Raw genomic sequence first — 17,076 nt, forward strand, 5'->3', positions numbered from 1 at the left:
GCTTTTGTCCGTCATTTATCAATTGAAACTCAGATCTCTTTGTCAAAGAAATCCCCTTCCATCAAAATATGTCCTCATACAATATCGTTGTCGAAGTGTATAATGATCTCCTGGTTCTGCTCATTTCACTCAGCATCAGTTCATGTAAGTCTCGCCAGTCCTCTCTGTATTCATCCTGCTGGTCATTTCTTACAGAACAATAATATTCCATAACATTCATATACCACAATTTACCCAGCCATTCTCCAATTGATGGGCATCCATTCATTTTCCAGTTTCTAGCCACTACAAACAGGGCTGCTACAAACATTTTGGCACATACAGGTCCCCTTCCCTTTTTTAGTATCTCTTTGGGGTATAAGCCCAATAGAAACACTGCTGGATCAAAGGGTATGCACAGTTTGATAACTTTTTGGGCATAATTCCAGATCACTCTCCAGAATGGCTGGATTCGTTCACAACTCCACCAACAATGCATCAGTGTCCCCGTTTTCCGCATCCCCTCCAACATTCATCATTATTTTTTCCTGTCATCTTAGCCAATCTGACAGGTGTGTAGTGGTATCTCAGAGTTGTCTTAATTTGCATTTCTCTGATCAATAATGATTTGGAACACTCTTTCATATGAGTGGTAATAGTTTCAATTTCATCCTCTGAAAATTGTCTGTTCATATCCTTTGACCATTTATCAATTGGAGAATGGCTTGATTTCTTATAAATTTGAGTCAGTTCTCTATATATTTTGGAAATGAGGCCTTTATCAGGACCTTTAACTGTGAAAATGTTTTCCCAGTTTGTTGCTTCCCTTCTAATCTTGTTTGCATTAGTTTTGTTTGTACAAAGGCTTTTTAATTTGATGTAATCGAAATTTTCTATTTTGTGATCAGTAATGGTCTCTAGTTCATCTTTGGTCACAAATTTCTTTCTCCTCCACAAGTCTGAGAGATAAACTATTCTATGTTCCTCTAATTTATTTATAATCTCGTTCTTTATGCCTAGGTCATAGACCCATTTTGATCTTATCTTGGTATATGGTGTTAAGTGTGGGTCCATGCCTAATTTCTGCCATACTAATTTCCAATTATCCCAGCAGTTTTTATCAAATAATGAATTCTTTTCCAGAAGTTAGGGGCTTTGGGTTTGTCAAACACTAGATTGCTATAATTGACTATTCTGTCTTGTGAACCTAGCCTTTTCCACTGATCCACTAATCTATTTCTTAGCCAATACCAAATGGTTTTGGTGACTGCTGCTTTATAATATAATTTTAGATCAGGTACAGCTAGGCCACCTTCATTTGATTTTTTTTTTCATTAATTCCCTTGAGATTCTCGACTTTTTATTGTTCCATATGATTTTGTTGTTATTTTTTCTAGATCAATAAAATATTTTCTTGGAAGTCTGATTGGTATAGCACTAAATAAATAGATTAGTTTAGGGGGTATTGTCATCTTTATTATGTTCGCTCGGCCTATCCAAGAGCACTTAATGTTTTTCCAATTATTTAAGTCTGACTTTATTTGTGTGGAGACTTTTTTATAATTTTGCTCATATAATTCCTGACTTTCCTTTGGTAGATAGATTCCCAAATATTTTATGGTATCAACAGTTATTCTGAATGGAATTTCTCTTTGTATCTCTTGCTGTTGGGTTTTGTTGGTGGAGGGATAGATTTGGAAACAAATTAATATAAAAACAATTTTTTGCTTTTTGTTCCTTTTGAGAGGGAGTGTGACATAATGGATAGTGAGCTGGCCACAAGACCAGGTAAATCTGGGCTCATGCTGTCTCTTTGAATGTTCTAGGCCACTCTCTAAGATTCCAAGTTAGAAAGGTGTTGAGTAGCATTGGAAGAGGCAGAATTCTCATATGGGAATTCCCTTTACCCATAAGTCCAAAACCCTATCTCTATCCTATCAATAAAAATCAGTTCATAGCCCATAGAGACTAAATGACAGAAATATTAAGGTCACAAATTCCTTACACAAACTTTAATATGGACTAAAGTTAATTTCATAGGTATGCACTTTTTGTTATTGTTTAGTTAGAATTCTATAAAAATAAACAAATAAATAAAGGATTAAGTTTTTTTATATGTCAAACTTTTGTCTTAGATGCAATGAGAACTATAAACTCATTTGAAAAAGAGAGAATTTTTTTTTTTTGTCAGAAGAGGGAAATTTTTTTTTGTCTTTGTATCTCCAGCCCCTCCAGCCCATTAAAACAAACGAGTTAAGCAAACAGAAAATCTTTCAAGAAGTTCCCTACAAACACGAGACTCCACTATATACAGTCACATTCTAGACCTTGCAGATCCTGAGCTTGCACATGGCAGAGGAGAGGGCTCAACGGCCTCCATTTTCCCAGAGCTCTCTTATTAATGGGCATTTGACAAAGCTTTCTCTAAATACTGAACCTCTTTATCAGGAGGGTTGGTCTGGCATCTGGTTGGTAGAACAGAGACTGGGAGCAGGGAAGCCACATAGGAGATGATTTTAATAATCTGGGCAGGAGATGTTGAGGGTCTGAACAAAGATTGTGATGATAGTGTGAGGACAGGAAGGGATCAATTCAGTAATAAACAGTTATTGATAAACATTTATTAAGCACCTACTATGTGCCAGATACAGTAAGTGCTAAGGGTACAAAAAGAAGCAAGACAGGAGCTCATGATTTAACTGGGGGAGACAACAGGCAAACAAATATGTACAAAGCAGCTGTCTGAGTACTGAGAGCTGGGTTGGGAAGGTGAAGGAAAGAGGGGAGTCAATGTTGATTGAGGTGTTGGGGGGGATTAACAAATGGATGTTGGGCATAAGTAAGCAACCACTCTGATCTGCCCATTACAGGGCAAGCTGTATGATCCTAGGGGCAAAGGGCTCTAGGCTGATAGCTCCACCATTCATATTGTGATTGTAGCCTTGGATATGTCACAGCCTCTTAGGACCTCAATTTCCTCATCTGTAATATGGGGGCCTGCTTAACAAGCTGGTGTAGGAAGCCTCCAGATCCCCTTCTCCTGCTTCCTCCCCCCGCCCCGACTCACATCTTTCAGGGTGATGATATTGGGATGTTGGCCATAGCGCAGAAGGATCTCGATCTCCTCTGAGGGGTCCCTTTTGCTCTTGTCGATGACCTGAGGGAAGAAAGAGGGGAGATTGGGAGGTCTCTGGGATAGGGGTAATGGGGAGCACCAAAGGCACAAGGCCCACGGATCCCCAGGCTTTTAAAGGGAGAGTGACTCCCAAACTAACTCCCAGCTTCAGCCCCATCTGGCAGTCTGGTAGCCCCGGGACACGGGGACTGGGGGCAGGGAGGAGAGCCCCACCTTGACTGCGTACTCCATGTTGGTGGCCTTGTGGATACAGCGCTTGCACACAGAGTAAGAGCCAACCCCGATGGTCTCCTTCACGACGTAGCCATCATTGAACACCAAGCTCTTCCCGTGAAGTTGCTGAGGGGTGGGCAGGGAAACGTCAGAGAGGGGCCCTTCCAGGGGTTCTCCCTGAGCGTTGGCAGGATCGGGGAGGGGGTGCCCATTCCCCCTCCCCCTCTCCGGATTCACATTCAAGAACATGGGACCATCCCCAGAGGAGAAAGGCCTAGGCTTGGTATGGGGTGGAGTTCCGGGTGTTCAGGCCCAGGGCCAGTGAGGCCGTCAGCCTCAGGGCAGCGCCGTCTCTAGGAGAGAGACTGACATCCAAGGAGAGACGGAGCAGAAAGAACCAGGGGTCCCCAGGGCTGGATTCCAGGCCTGCTTCTGACACTATCCCAGCCCCTGATCTGGCAAATGGGACAATGATCGGCCCGTCTCCCTTGGAGGAAGGCCTCTGGCTGCCAGACAGATAGGAATACAAATACAAAGTCCCGGACAGACAGAATTACAAGGATTGTCACTACAGATTCTCCTCAGCCCCTCAAAACTGTACCCGGTTTAAAAGGGGCTGCCTCCGAGGGGGAGTGAATTCTCCACCAGCCGAAGTACTTAAGCAAAAACCAGGGGGTCTCCTGATCAGCGTTCACTGTGAGGTTGTGAGTAAGGGGAAGTCGAACTGCCCTGAGCCCACAGCCGGTAGAGGTCAGAGGTCACACTGCCTCCAAGGCCGGCCCTCCAGCCCCTTTGCTTGCCGGTTCCCATAAGCCGTGCCCTCGGATCTCCTCGAGTTCTGAGGCTATAACTGGGCCCACCATTCACGACATCACCCTGAAAGGCCCCAATGTTGTTTATGTTCTAGGTATGGCCCCTGCAAGGAATCTGGCCTGGTTCTGGCCCAATTACGCCAGGACCCCATTCTGATCCAGCCCGGAGCCTCTGGCCTCCTACCTGGACCACCGAGTGCAGTGGGGCCTGGGGGGCTCGGACCTTGCCATCATCTTCCATCAAGCCTGTAGCGACGAAGCTGAAGCCTCGGAAGAGCTGGTGAGCCCCGGCGCTGGGGGGGATGCCCGGGGAGTCTGGGAGGGAGAAACCATCCAGTCACAGATTACATAGGCCCAGCTCCTTCTTTCCCTCATACCCTTTGTCCCAGGGGACAAAATCCCCCAGGGATAGTCCTTGGGGCCCATCGAGTAACAGTGGAATAACCAAAGAGCCGGCTTCGTCATTTATAAGCTGTGTGACCTTAGCTCATTACTCAAGGTCTCTGAGCCTGATTCCTTAACTAGAAAAGGGAGCTGGTTTTTATCACAAGAAGGTAGTGAGGTTTAAACGAGAGGACGTGGGGAAGTGCTTTAGACCTGCAAAGCCTCAAGGAGTCTGAGTTATGAGGGTTCTGTCCTTCCAGATAGCAAGCAACAAGCCCAAGGAATCAGCCACAGTGCAGAAACGAGGCTGGGAATTATGACTTCAGCACACTGATATATCAAAGTGCGCCTCCTTCCTCTCATGGAAAGGTGGTGGGATACAGGGGTGCAATGAGACATACACGATCTGACCTGGATTAAGTGTTGGTTTACATTTTTGTTCCTAGGGAGAGCGCTATGTCAGGGGAAAGAAATCGGTGGGAAAGTTCCTTGGTGGTTTCTTTTTTAAATAGGGAACAAAATATTTTAAAAGCATAACAAGTGAAATATTTATGTTTTTTAAAATGTTTTAAGATTTTTTGAAAAAGAAATGAGATGACTAATATGGAAATATATTTTACATGATTTTACATATGTAATAACCTATATCAAATTGCTTATTGTCTTAGGGAGGAGGGAGGGAAAAAATTTGGAATTGAAAATTTTATTTAAAAAGAATGTTTAAATTTTTCTTTGCATGTAATTGGATATTAAAATATTTTCATTTAAAAAAAAAGAAATGAGAACATTAGCAAAAACATTTTTTAAAAGCACAAATGAAGTAAGTCCAGGAGGGGCCACAAATGAAACAATGTCTTTTCTTTTCTTTCTCTCTTCTATCCTTTCTTTCCTTCCTCTTTTCTCTTTCTCTTTTCCTTCCTTTCTTTTTTGTTTCTCTCCTTCCTTTTCTCTTCTCGCTTTCTTTTCTTCCTTTCGTCCTTTAAGAATGTACTATTTCTTTACCAAAAAACTATCACAGTTTGTGATTTCTCATCCATCCTCTTCTTTTAAAAAAAAAAAGTGAAATTTTTGTGTCTCTTAATGGTTAAGTTCATAAAAAGGGGAAATTTTAGTAGTTTAAAAAATCTTTAAGAGTATTTTATTTTTCCAACTACATTCAAAGATAGCTTTCTACATTCATCTTTGAGAGGGATGAGCATTGTGTAAACCTTAGTCTCATCGGATTTGGCTCAAAGAGAAAATATCAGACATACTTAGCTTGATATAAAAACTTGTCTCACTCTGCAGGTGAATAGGAGAGGAAAAGGGAAAGAAAAAGGAGAGGCTAACAGAAGGGAGAAAGGGATAAGAAAGGGGGAGAAAGGGATAAGAAAGGGGGGGAAGGGATGTAACAGGGGAAGCAGATTGAGGGAGGTAATGATCAGAAGCAAAGTACTGGTGAGGAGGTAAAGGGGGAAAGGAAAAAGAAAAGTAGAATTTGGGGAAAATAAGATGGTAGAAATACAGTTAGTCATTTTAACTATGAAAGTGAATGGGATGAACTTTCCCATAAAACCAAAGTGGAGAGCAGATTGTGGATTAAAAGCCAGAATTTTACAATATGTCATTTACTAGAAACACATTTAAAGTAGAATGATACATACAAAGTAAAGATAAAAGGCTGGAACAGAATCTATTATGCGGCAGTTTAAAAAAAAAAAAAAGCAGGGGTAACATTCACCTTTGCAAAACCTTGTGTTCCAAATTTTTCTCTCTTTCCTCCTCCCTTCCCCCCCGCCCCCCCCACAACAGCAAGCGATCTGATATAAGTTAAAGATGTGCAGTTCTTCTAAACATAGGGATATTTTATTTTAAAAGAGAAATGAATCTGGACTTAGGAGAAAGCGGGCCATGGGCTCCTCAACAGGGAAAGCTACATTACCATCACCAGACCACTGTCCCGCTGTCACCTGGGAGCTGGGATGGGCAGACACTTCCAAACCCATTTATGTCTCATCTCCTTCAAAATACACCAGACCCTGACTAGCTCCTCCTACAGTGATCCCTTCTTCCCCAGGCTGCTCCATTCAGCAGGCAAGTCACCAGACTGCCCGATGCTGGTTCAGAGTCACAGAACTGGGGTGGGGGTCAGGTGGTTTGGGGGGATGTGGTTTATAGCACAATGGGAGATGAATGAAGTATGGAATGTAGGAGAGAGGAAGGGAAAAGCTGAACTTTGACTCTTAGTTGTTTGACTTTGGGCAAGTCTATTCTCCTTGGGCCTCAGTTTCCTCATCTGGAAAATGGAAGGAGGGTGGGCCTACATCAGGAATTCTTTACCTGAGGCCCACAAAATTGTTATTTAAAAAAAAAAAAAAACCTGATAATTATTTCAACCGATTTTTTTTTTTTTTGGTAAACCTATTTATTTCTTTTATGCATTTTGAAACATGGATCTGAGAAGAGGCATTTATGCAGCACATACAAAAAAGTTAAAAATTCCTGAGCTATATGACCTTGAAAGCCTCTCCCAGATCTAAATCTATGATCCCATGACCTTAGAATCTAGATTATTAAAGTAAGGAGGGATCCCAGCCCTTTCATTTTAAGATGAGGAAACTGAGTCCCAAAGAGAGATATTAAATGACATCCAAGATCCATAGCTGATAAGTGTCAGGATGATAGATTCAGAACGAAGAGGAATCTGAGAGTCACGTCTTCATTTTACAGAACAGGAAACCGAGACCACCAGTGACTTGACTAAGGTCACACAGTAATACATGGCAGACATGGAGCTGAACCCCGGCACAGCAGGGCTAGTGCCCTCTGCCCTTTCCAGGTCTCCCGTTCTTCACTGTAACATATTCTATGTGGCTTCCTCAGGGGTCCCTTCTTCCCCTTCCCTCTCCCTCCCAGCCCTGGGGTCCGGGCCTCTGGGGGAGAAGGGATTCGGTCCGAAGGCTGCCTTCTACACGAGGCCTTTCTTGCCAGCCCCACTCACACCACTTTGGTGTCTCTCGTAGATGGGATTTTTTTTTGAGACAATTGGGGTTAAGTGACTTGCCCAAGGTCACACAGCCAGGAAGTGCTAAGTGTCTGAGGCTGGATTTGAACTCAGGTCCTCCTGACTCCAGGGCCGGTGTTCTGCCCATTGCGCCACCCAGCTCCCTCTCCCTTACATATACACTGTGTATGGCTACTCCTCATCCAACGGATTCCCCGAGGGCAGGACTGTCCGGCTCACCAGGTGCCGGGCGCGTAGTAGGCGCCCACTAACTACATCTCGACTGACCGACGCCGTGTTCATTCACCTACCCCTGGGTGTTCGGGACGTGAACTCCGTGTCAAAGTAGAAGGTGTCATCGGGCTGGGCGACGGCAGGCTTGAAGGGGGGTTTGATCTCGCGACGAAACAGTTTCTGGAAACACAGTCCCAGCCTCGCGGGTGGCCTCGGACCCCCTGACCCCAAGCACAGGGAGGATGGCGTCCCCTCCCCCAAGGCCCAGTCCCTCCTGCCTCAGTTTCCTCCTCTGGAAATGAAGGCCTCTCTGGCCCCTGCGGTCACAGGGGTTCCTGGGCCTGCGGCTCGGAGGCCGAGGGAGATGGCCTGGAGCCAGCCTCTAGTGGCACCTTGTTCTGCCCGGGTGGGCGCCAAGGGCCGAGGGCTCTGGGGCCATCTTCCGGCCCAGGGCCGGGCAGGATCCCAGGGGCCACAGAGACCAGCTCTTCCCCTAGCTCTGGGGCCCTTGTCATGAGAGGGAGGAAGCCCCAGGCCGGGCTGGGGGGTGCTGGTTGTGGTGATCTTCCCCAGAGCCCCCCACTAAGGGCCCCAGGAAGAAATGAAGAGGAAACGGCTTTAAATCTGTGGCCTGTGGGAGGGCGAGCAGTGGGGGACGGCATTGGGAGCCTCTGGGGACTTGACTGGGTGGAAATCTTTTTTCTTTCCTGCCAATTCCCACCCCCAACTTTCCTGGGGCCAGGGAATGCACCATGGAGGAGGGGGGAAGTCTGGGGGGGGCAGTGGGGGCAACTCACGTTCCAGTCTATGGTGGAGTAGAAGATGTGCCTCTTGATCTCTTCAGCCCCATCAGTGCCAGAGCCTGAAATAACACCATCGTTAGCCCTTGGAGGGCACCTCCTCCATCCTGGGCCGATGCACGGCCGGGCCCCCCAAAGGCTACGTTGTGGGGCCGAGAGAGCTTCAAGCACGTGACGGGCCAGTGATGGGCCCTAGGTCTCTCTGAAGACCAGCTGGGCCGAGTGCGGGTCACGGCCCGGAGGGGGCATTCAAGGCCCTTTCCAGTCTGGCGTGGCTCTCCTTCCAAGATGGCTTCACATTACCCAAGCCCTCTACTTCGATCAAACCAGCCTTCCCAGGGTTCTCGGAATCTGTCCTTGGTCTCCTGCCCCTGCACCTTTAACCGGTGGGCCCCTGGGCCTGGAAACCCGCCTTCCTCCCCACTCTCTCTTAGCATCTTCCTGGGCTCAGCTCACAGGCCGCCCTGTAAGAGGCCTTCCAAAGTCTCCTTGGTTGCTGGCCCTGTCTCCCACCACCTTAAATGATCGCATCCATACTTGTTTACTTGTCATGTCTGCTTTCCCTCCTCCCCTGACTCGAGAGCGGGGACTACTTCTCATCTGGCCTTTACGTGTTCGGAGCCCGGTATGCAGCAGGCACTTAATAAATAGTTATGGGTGTAGATAAACTATAGGGATGGACGAACAATGGAAAAAAGGAGCCCAGAAGTACGGTCCTCTTAAAGGCTTTTCCACACGCCCTTGGGCTCTCTAGGACTTGTGGAGACAGGTAGAACTCATCATCTTGGATTTTTTGAAATGGGGAAACTGAGGATCGGACAGGTTAAGTGACTGGCTCCCAATGCACAGCAGAGGTGAGGGGCTGAGCCAGCCTCCCGCCCTCGAGACGTCCTGAGCTCACTGCCCAGAGGTCCCTCCTCTCCTCTCCCCCGCTGCCATTCTCCGGCCCCAGACAAGAGCCGAATCTGGGAGAGCCAAAAAGCCCCGGGATTTGGCAATCAGAAGCCGTGGGTTCCAATCCCATCCTAACAGGGGATCTCAAGCATCTTTACTGTGACCTCTACTGACTCAGCCGGCAAATGAGGGGCCGGGCCAGGGAGCTGGACCTCACGGTCAGTGTTGGACTGGGAATTGGGAAAACCTGAGTTCAATGAGGCAATGGCTAGTTAGTTGTGTGACCCTGTGCAGGTCAGTTAATGAATCTGAGTCTCACTTTCCCTATCTATAAAATGATAGCACCACCTTTCCCCTCCTGGGGCTGGGTATGCAAAGCGCTCTGCCAAGTCTAAAACAGCATATGAAGTGCCATTCTTCTCATATTTTGTGATGACTGAAATGGTCCCGGGACCAGTCATTATTATTGCTGCTGTTTCAAGGGTTGGACACGCCGTGGTCCTAGAACCGGCTGAGCAAAGGCCTCAGTCGTGAGGGCGGGAGCTAGGCCGGCGGGGGGCGGGGACGGTACTGCGCCCCAGTCCCCCCGGATCGAGCCCAGCGCGAGCCCACCGCCCGCCATTGTCTTCTCCTGGCACAAAGGACAAAGGCCGCCTTTCAGGCAGGCAGGGGCGGGCTCTGACCTGGCCTAGCCTGCGCAGGACCCCGCTCCCCACAGCTGCAGAGCCCCCCCCCCCCACGGCCCCTCGGGGCGAGGACATTACCCAGCCTGTTGGCAGGATTCCGCTTGAACAGAGCTCGAAGGAGGCTTTGTGCTTCGGTGCTCAGAAACTGGGGCATGCCCAGCTTTGCCCTGGAACAAACAACGACAGGACATCGTCAGGCCTGGGGCGGGAGGAGTCCCTGGGCCCGAGGCTGGTCAGTCTGGGCCTCCCGGGCCCTTCATCTGGCCTGGGACCAGCTGACTCTCAGAGAGGTGGGGGGAGAGGGGGAGGCCCCAGGGACCCCTGAGGAAGGGCAGGGACGGGGGAGGGAAGGGCCCAGCATGGACAGTCAGGAGCCGTGAGGGCCAGCCAGCCATGGCACCTGCAGAAGCTACTTAACCTCGCTATTTATGTGTAAAGAAAAGACTGGACTAAGTAACTTGTGAACTTTCCCCCCAGCTCTGACCCCCTGGGTTTTAAGGGTCCTCCCAGCTCTGACCCCCTGGGTTCTAGGGCCCTCCCAGCTCTGACCTCCCGGGTTCTAAGGCCCCTCCCAGCTCTGACCTCCTGGGTTCTAAGGGCCCTCCCAGCTCTGACATCCCGGGTTCTAAGGGCCCTCCCAGCCCTGACATCCTGGGTTCTAAGGGCCCTCCCAGCTCTGACCTCCTGGGTTCTAAGGGCCCTCCCAGTTCTGACATCCTGGGTTCTAAGGGCCCTCCCAGCTCTGACATCCCGGGTTCTAAGGGCCCTCCCAGCTCTGACCTCCTGGGTTCTAAGGGCCCTCCCAGCTCTGACATCCTGGGTTCTAAGGGCCCTCCCAGTTCTGACATCCTGGGTTCTAAGGGCCCTCCCAGCTCTGACATCCCGGGTTCTAAGGGCCCTCCCGGCTCTGACATCCTGGGTTCTAAGGGCCCTCTTGGCTCTGACATCCTGGGTTCTAAGGGCCCTCCCAGCTCTGACCTCCTGGGTTCTAAGGGCCTTCCCAGCTCTGACATCCTGGGTTCTAAGGGCCCTCCCGGCTCTAACCTCTTGAGTTCTAAGGGCCCTCCCGGCTCTGACCTCCTGGGTTCTAAGGGCCCTCTCAGCTCTGACCTCCTGAGTTTTAAGGGCCCTCCCGGGTCTGATATCCTGGGTTCTAAGGGCCCTCCTAGCTCTGACATCCCAGGTTTAAGGGCCCTCCCTGACTCTGACAGTCCAAATTTTCATGCCCTTCCAGTTCTGACCTCCCGTGTTCTAAAGTTGCTCCTAGCTTGGACAGTCTCTATGTCCTGGGGGATGCTCACTTGAGAATCAGTGTCATGGTCTCCTTCCGGTCTTTCCCCTGGAAGGGCAGGGATCCCGTCAGCATCTCAAACTGTAGAGAACAAGGGACACATTCACACTGGTGCCAGACCTTAGGTTCCCACTTCATATCCACCCACCCTGGTCATTCCCCGCATTCAAGAAATTCTTGCCCTTCTTGGTGGTCCCTCCCCAGAGGGACCTTGCCCCCATTTCCAGCCTCTGGACTTAATGTCCAAGGCGGGGGGGAAGGGGGACTCAGCTTTCTGCTTCTCATCATCTCCTGTCACACTCACACACACACACACACACACACACACACACAGAGGCCACTCAAGTCCCAGCCACTGCGAGACCTCCTGCTTAGGGCTGGCAATACTTCCTCCCAGCTTCCTGACCTCTGGGGCAGCTCCCAGAACCCTCAGGCAGCCTTTCTTTACTTTTCTTTGCCTCTGTTTGACCTTGGAAAAGTTATCTCTGATGCTCATTTTTCTCCTTTTTAAAACAAGGAAGCTTTGCAATGAGAAAATGCATCCCCCCTTTTCATTTTTACGATAGGGCGTGGGGGTGGGAGGACTAGGGCTATGGGTGCAGAACACGGCACACACGGAGGGACTCGGTTATCTGCTGGTTAGTTTTGCTGATGGTCTTTTTGCCTGCCCCTTCTTTTTCTATTAGAAGGGGTAGCTCACTGGGTGGGGAAAGGAAGAGGGACTGACTTAGAAATAGAAGTTGTAAAAAAAAAAAAAAAAAACCCAAAAGATACCAAAACAAACTAAGGCTGGGCTGCACAGTGCACAGAGCACTGGACAAGACAAGGCCTGGCCCAGACATGTAAGGAACTAGTCACAATCTTTTTGGACCCCATCTGTAAAATGGGAACAACAATGACAACAAAAATAACAAACACTGAGAGCCTCCTATGTGCCAGGCACTGTGCTCAGCAATTTACAAATAATCTTCACAATAACCCTGGGAGGTAGGTGCTAGTGTTACCTTCATTTGACAGATAAGGAAACTGAGGCAGACAGGGTGAAGTGACTTGCCCAGGGTCACACCTGGTAACTGCCTGAGGCCAGATTTGAGATCAGGAAGGAGTCCTCCTGACTCCAGTCCCAGTACTCTAGCCACACGGCACCTATTTTTTCCCAATGGATATTGTGGGGATCAAATGAGTTAACATATGTCGCAAACCTTATTGCACTATATAAATGCATTATTATTTAAAAAGTAAAATAAGTTTAGAACTTCCTGATGTTTTTTCTGTCCAAATTTTTTTCTCTTTCTATACATATCTATAAACATATCTATATGATAGATATAAGGAGTATATCTATTATATCCCTTAATTTATATTTATATGATAGATATAAGGGGTATATCTTTCATACTCCTTACTTTTCAATATTCCTTCCTATCCCTCCTAGTCAATCCAGGGCATTCCCAATAAACATTGGATAGAAAATGCTATCTGAATCCAGAAAAAGAACTATGGAGATTGAATGTAAATCCACACGTTCTATGTTCACTTCTGTTTTATGTTTTTTTCCCTCTCCTATAGTTTTTTCCTCTTGTTCTGAGTTTTCTCTTTCCACATGATTCATAAAGCCATGTGTACTAAAAATAAATAAATAAATAAAAAAATACCTCCTAGTTACTGGGGAATGGGGGAAATAAATTCCAGAGTTTATTCCGCACATAAAAAATAAAATGAAGAAATGAACTGGATTCTTATTTAAACATTTGTAGCAGCACTAGGTTGTATAAATCTGTTTAAACAGAATTTTGCAGTTCAAAAAATTCAAATGAAAATGTTGCCTCTACCCTCGGGGACGTGGCCCAGTTGGGTACCCCTGGGCCGGGTGATCTTTAGGGTCCTGGCAGCTCTACTGGCTGATGTTCTGTGGCCCATTCCAGCCCCAACATTCTATGAAGGCATCCCCCGGCCTGGAGCTCTCACCATCAGCACCCCGTAGGACCACCAGTCAGCGCTGTGCGTGTGGCCTTGGCGGTTGACAACTTCGGGGGCCATGTACTCCACCGTCCCACAGAAGGAATAGGCTTTCTTCTCATGGTCGATGGCCTCTTTGCTCAGGCCAAAATCTGCAGTCCAGGAGAGGCAGGAGAGCTGAGGTTCAGTGAAACCTTCCCATCATCCCAGAGCGGCGTCCCTTGCTGGGCCAAGATCGGGGCCACTTACCTGTGAGTTTGATGTGTCCTTCTTCATCCAAAAGGATGCTGTAGGAAAGGGTGGGAGAGAGGAGGAGAAGTCAGTACCCGTATTCAGGAACCCTGAATTGCGCCAGCTGCGCTGCCTCCAGCCCCAGCGGTATCTCCTGGATCACAGAACTCCAGCTAGAAGAAACCTCAGATCAAGGTATTTTGATTTTTTAAATATTATTTTGGGGGCAGCTAGGTGGTGTAATAGATAAAGCACCAGCCCTAGAATCAAGGAGTTCCTGAGTTCAAGTCTGGCCTCAGATACTTATGAACTGTGTGACTCTGGGCAAGTCACTTAACTCAGAGTGCCTCCCCTCCAAAATTAGTTTTATTGAATGTTCTTATTTTTGCCTTACTTTGATTTTCTTTCAAGATTCTAAATTCAATTTTATTATGTCTTCAATTCCTAAAGCTCTTCTTCCTCCACTCATTGGAAAGGCAGAAAAACAAAACCAATGATGACTACATATGTTTTTATAAAATAAATGCCCGCATCAGCCATCCCCCTCCTTTTACAGACAAGGAAACTGAGGACCAAGGAGAGGAAGGGTGCTCTAGGAGCCAATTTTATTATATTTTCAATTCCTACATCTTTCCCTCTTCCATTGATTGAGAAAGCAGAAAAACAAAATCAATAACGACTCCATGTGGTCTTAAAAACAAATATTAAGACAAATGTCTGCATTAACCATTTCTCTCCTTTTACAGCTAAGGAAACTGAGAACTAGGGAGAGGAAGGGAGCTCCAGGAACCAATTTTATTATATTTTCAATTCCTACATCTTTCCCTCCTCCACTCATTGAGAAAGCAGATATAATTCCATCATATGGTCTTGCAAATTTAAGACAAATGTCTGCATTAGCCATCCCCCTCCTTTTACAGATAAGGAAACTGAGGACAAGGGAGCTCCAGGACCACACAGTAAGATCAGAAGTGGTTCCAGGTTCTCTGATTTGACCATCAGTATTCTCTCTATATTTCTAGCAAGGTTTCTTAATCTAGTCTTTACTCTCGCTGGACTGGACTACTCAGGACTTCCCATTCAGGGGATTTTTCTCAAGCTGCTCCCTCTCTCCCTTGAGTTCCTGCCCAACTCTACCTCCTCCAGGGAGCTCCCCTGATCTCTTCAGTCAGCACCAAGCCCTTTCCTACTTGCATTTCATCAAATGCTTTGCTTTAATGTTCAATGACCTGGGATATAGGTTACTACACCAGTAAGTTCTTTGAAGGCAGTGAGAGGGGAAAAGGAGAGAAGCATCTTGCTCAACTCCAGCATGAAGATGAAAACGAAGTATAATGTATCTGGAGATCCTTAAAACTCAACGGAATGAGGAGCACACTCAACTCATCCTCAGAATTCACTCTAGAAGCTCAGCGGTTCCTTGAAGGATGCAGGAGGGAGGAGGGGCATCAGTCACTTGCCATTCCCAGCCTCCTTTGCTCTCGCCTCCCAATAAGAAGGAGCTGAGCTGTCCAGCTCCCCTTGGCTTCCTGCGCTCCTCTTTTTTGTATCCTAAATCACCTTTCCTTTTTACTTCCCAAATCAGTTATCTTTCTCTGATGGATTTAGAATGGTACAGACTCAGGTTCAGGAATTAGTTCAAATCTGGCTTTATTAGATACTTAAGAGCTGAGGGATGCTGGACAAACTACTTCATTCTGTTTCCTAATCTGTAAAATGATGTGAAAGGAAAAAATGGCAAACTACTCCAGTATGTTTGCCAAAAAAAACCCAAATGGTGTCATGAAGAGTTGGATACAACTACAAGACTTAGGTTCAAATCTCATCTCTACCTTTTACTACCTGTAGGATTTGGGCAAATTATTTCATCTGAGACTCAGTAAAATGAAGGAGTTAAACTAGAGAATGTTGGAGATCCTTTCCAATTATCAATCTATGATCCCCTGCGGTTTTTTTGCCTAATTGACTAAGAAGATACACTAATTCAATCTAAGGTATCAATGACTTATAATTCCTTAATTATTATCAATAAGCATTTAAGTGCCCAAAGTATTCCATGATATACTCCTCCCAGAAGTACATTTGAATACATTAAAAAAAATTATAGAAGGGAACAGCTAGGTGGTGCAGTGGATAGAGCACTAGCCCTGAAGTCGGGAGGACCTGAGTTCAAATCTGGTCTCAGACACTTAACATTTCCTAGCTGTGTGACCTTGGGCAAGTCACTTAACCCCAATTGCCTCAGGAAAAAAAGAAAAAAATTATAAGACAAAGATTAGACAAAGATTAGCCCACTTTAATTCTAACAAAAAAAAAAAAAACAGAGCCAGAAAGATCATGATACTTGCTTGGGGTCCCACAGCAAATAAATGACAAAGCTAAAGAAGAATTCAAGCCCCTGTCTCAGGCTTTTTTCATTACCGCATACTGAACTCTTCCCATATTAAAAAAAGAAGAAGAAAAGAGTCTGGGCAGGGCAATGGTTAATCCAAAGGAACGGCTCCTTAATGAGGAATTTCAGGCACTGTGCTGGTGACCAGCTAAGGAAGTGGGTATCTGGGGGCCATCCGGAAGCCCTACGACCCCCTTCCGGCTCAGGCCGGAGCTGAGTGTCCCAAGACATGCCCTCTCCCACCCTCAGTCATTCCGCACACACTTCTCAGGTTTGAGGTCTCGGTAAATGATCCCCAGCTTGTGCAGGTGATCCAGGCCCAGAGCCAGCTCAGCCAGGTAGAACTTCACATCTTCTTCCGTGAACATGACCTGGGGATGGACAAAGTCAGTAAGCTCCATTACCCACAATGCCCAGATGCTCTGAGACCAAGAGCAAGGCCAGGCGAGCTGCAGGGGCAGGAGGAGAGGCCAGCCCACCTTTCCCTCATGGGGGCCACTTCCTTCTTTGCCCCCCTCCCAGTCCCTGGGACACTACCCTTCTTGGGAGGTTTGTTGGGAGTACTTCAGGGCACTCTTCCGGAGGCCTGGCCATTGACAGCTGAGCTCCCCTGGGCATTCCCGTAACCCCCCCTTCCTTCCTCACGAGCCTGACCGAGGCTCAGAGACATGGCTCAGGGGCTGTACCTCTGGAGCAGAACTGCGGGAGCCCTGGGGCCAGACTCACCTCCTTGGAAAGGCGTGTGAAGAGGTCTCCTCCTCGGAGGAAGTCCAGGATGAGGTAGAGCTTCCCCTCCGTCTGGAAGGCTGAGGGGAGGGAACAGTGTCAGGGGCTGCAAGCCCGGCTCCCGCTCCTCCCACTGCCCCTGGGCCTGGCGGCCGGGAGCATCCGCAGCCACCCTCTGGCCAGAAGGCACGGGCAGTGCCCACGGGGCCAGGCTGGCTGCCCTGACAAGCAAGAACATCTCTTTGGAGGGAGCGAGGCGGGCGACAGACACTGATTAAGCACCTACTATGTGCCGGGTAATAAATAAGCTCTGAGGATTCAAAAAGAGGTAAACTCCAGTTCCTCCCCTCAAGGAA

The 17,076-nt window shown here is 47.6% G+C and overlaps 1 protein-coding gene across 7 annotated transcripts in view; it reads right to left on the reverse strand.

Moving 5' to 3' along the window:
• RPS6KA1 (ribosomal protein S6 kinase A1) overlaps nucleotides 1–17,076 on the reverse strand; it is a 61,906-nt gene that overhangs the window by 14,452 nt on the left and 30,378 nt on the right. For all 7 annotated transcript variants that reach the window (XM_051988103.1, XM_051988108.1, XM_051988107.1 and 4 more), the window contains 11 exons: nucleotides 16,721–16,800; nucleotides 16,259–16,365; nucleotides 13,621–13,658; nucleotides 13,381–13,523; nucleotides 11,423–11,493; nucleotides 10,200–10,288; nucleotides 8,539–8,603; nucleotides 7,819–7,921; nucleotides 4,325–4,455; nucleotides 3,329–3,454; nucleotides 3,047–3,136 (listed from right to left, as the gene is read on the reverse strand). In XM_051988103.1, the coding sequence (XP_051844063.1) occupies nucleotides 3,047–3,136; nucleotides 3,329–3,454; nucleotides 4,325–4,455; nucleotides 7,819–7,921; nucleotides 8,539–8,603; nucleotides 10,200–10,288; nucleotides 11,423–11,493; nucleotides 13,381–13,523; nucleotides 13,621–13,658; nucleotides 16,259–16,365; nucleotides 16,721–16,800 (1,043 nt within the window). The remainder of the gene's footprint in view (nucleotides 1–3,046; nucleotides 3,137–3,328; nucleotides 3,455–4,324; nucleotides 4,456–7,818; nucleotides 7,922–8,538; nucleotides 8,604–10,199; nucleotides 10,289–11,422; nucleotides 11,494–13,380; nucleotides 13,524–13,620; nucleotides 13,659–16,258; nucleotides 16,366–16,720; nucleotides 16,801–17,076) is intronic.

The sequence above is a fragment of the Antechinus flavipes genome, chromosome 3, assembly GCF_016432865.1.
Source record: "Antechinus flavipes isolate AdamAnt ecotype Samford, QLD, Australia chromosome 3, AdamAnt_v2, whole genome shotgun sequence".
NCBI lineage: Eukaryota > Metazoa > Chordata > Mammalia > Dasyuromorphia > Dasyuridae > Antechinus > Antechinus flavipes.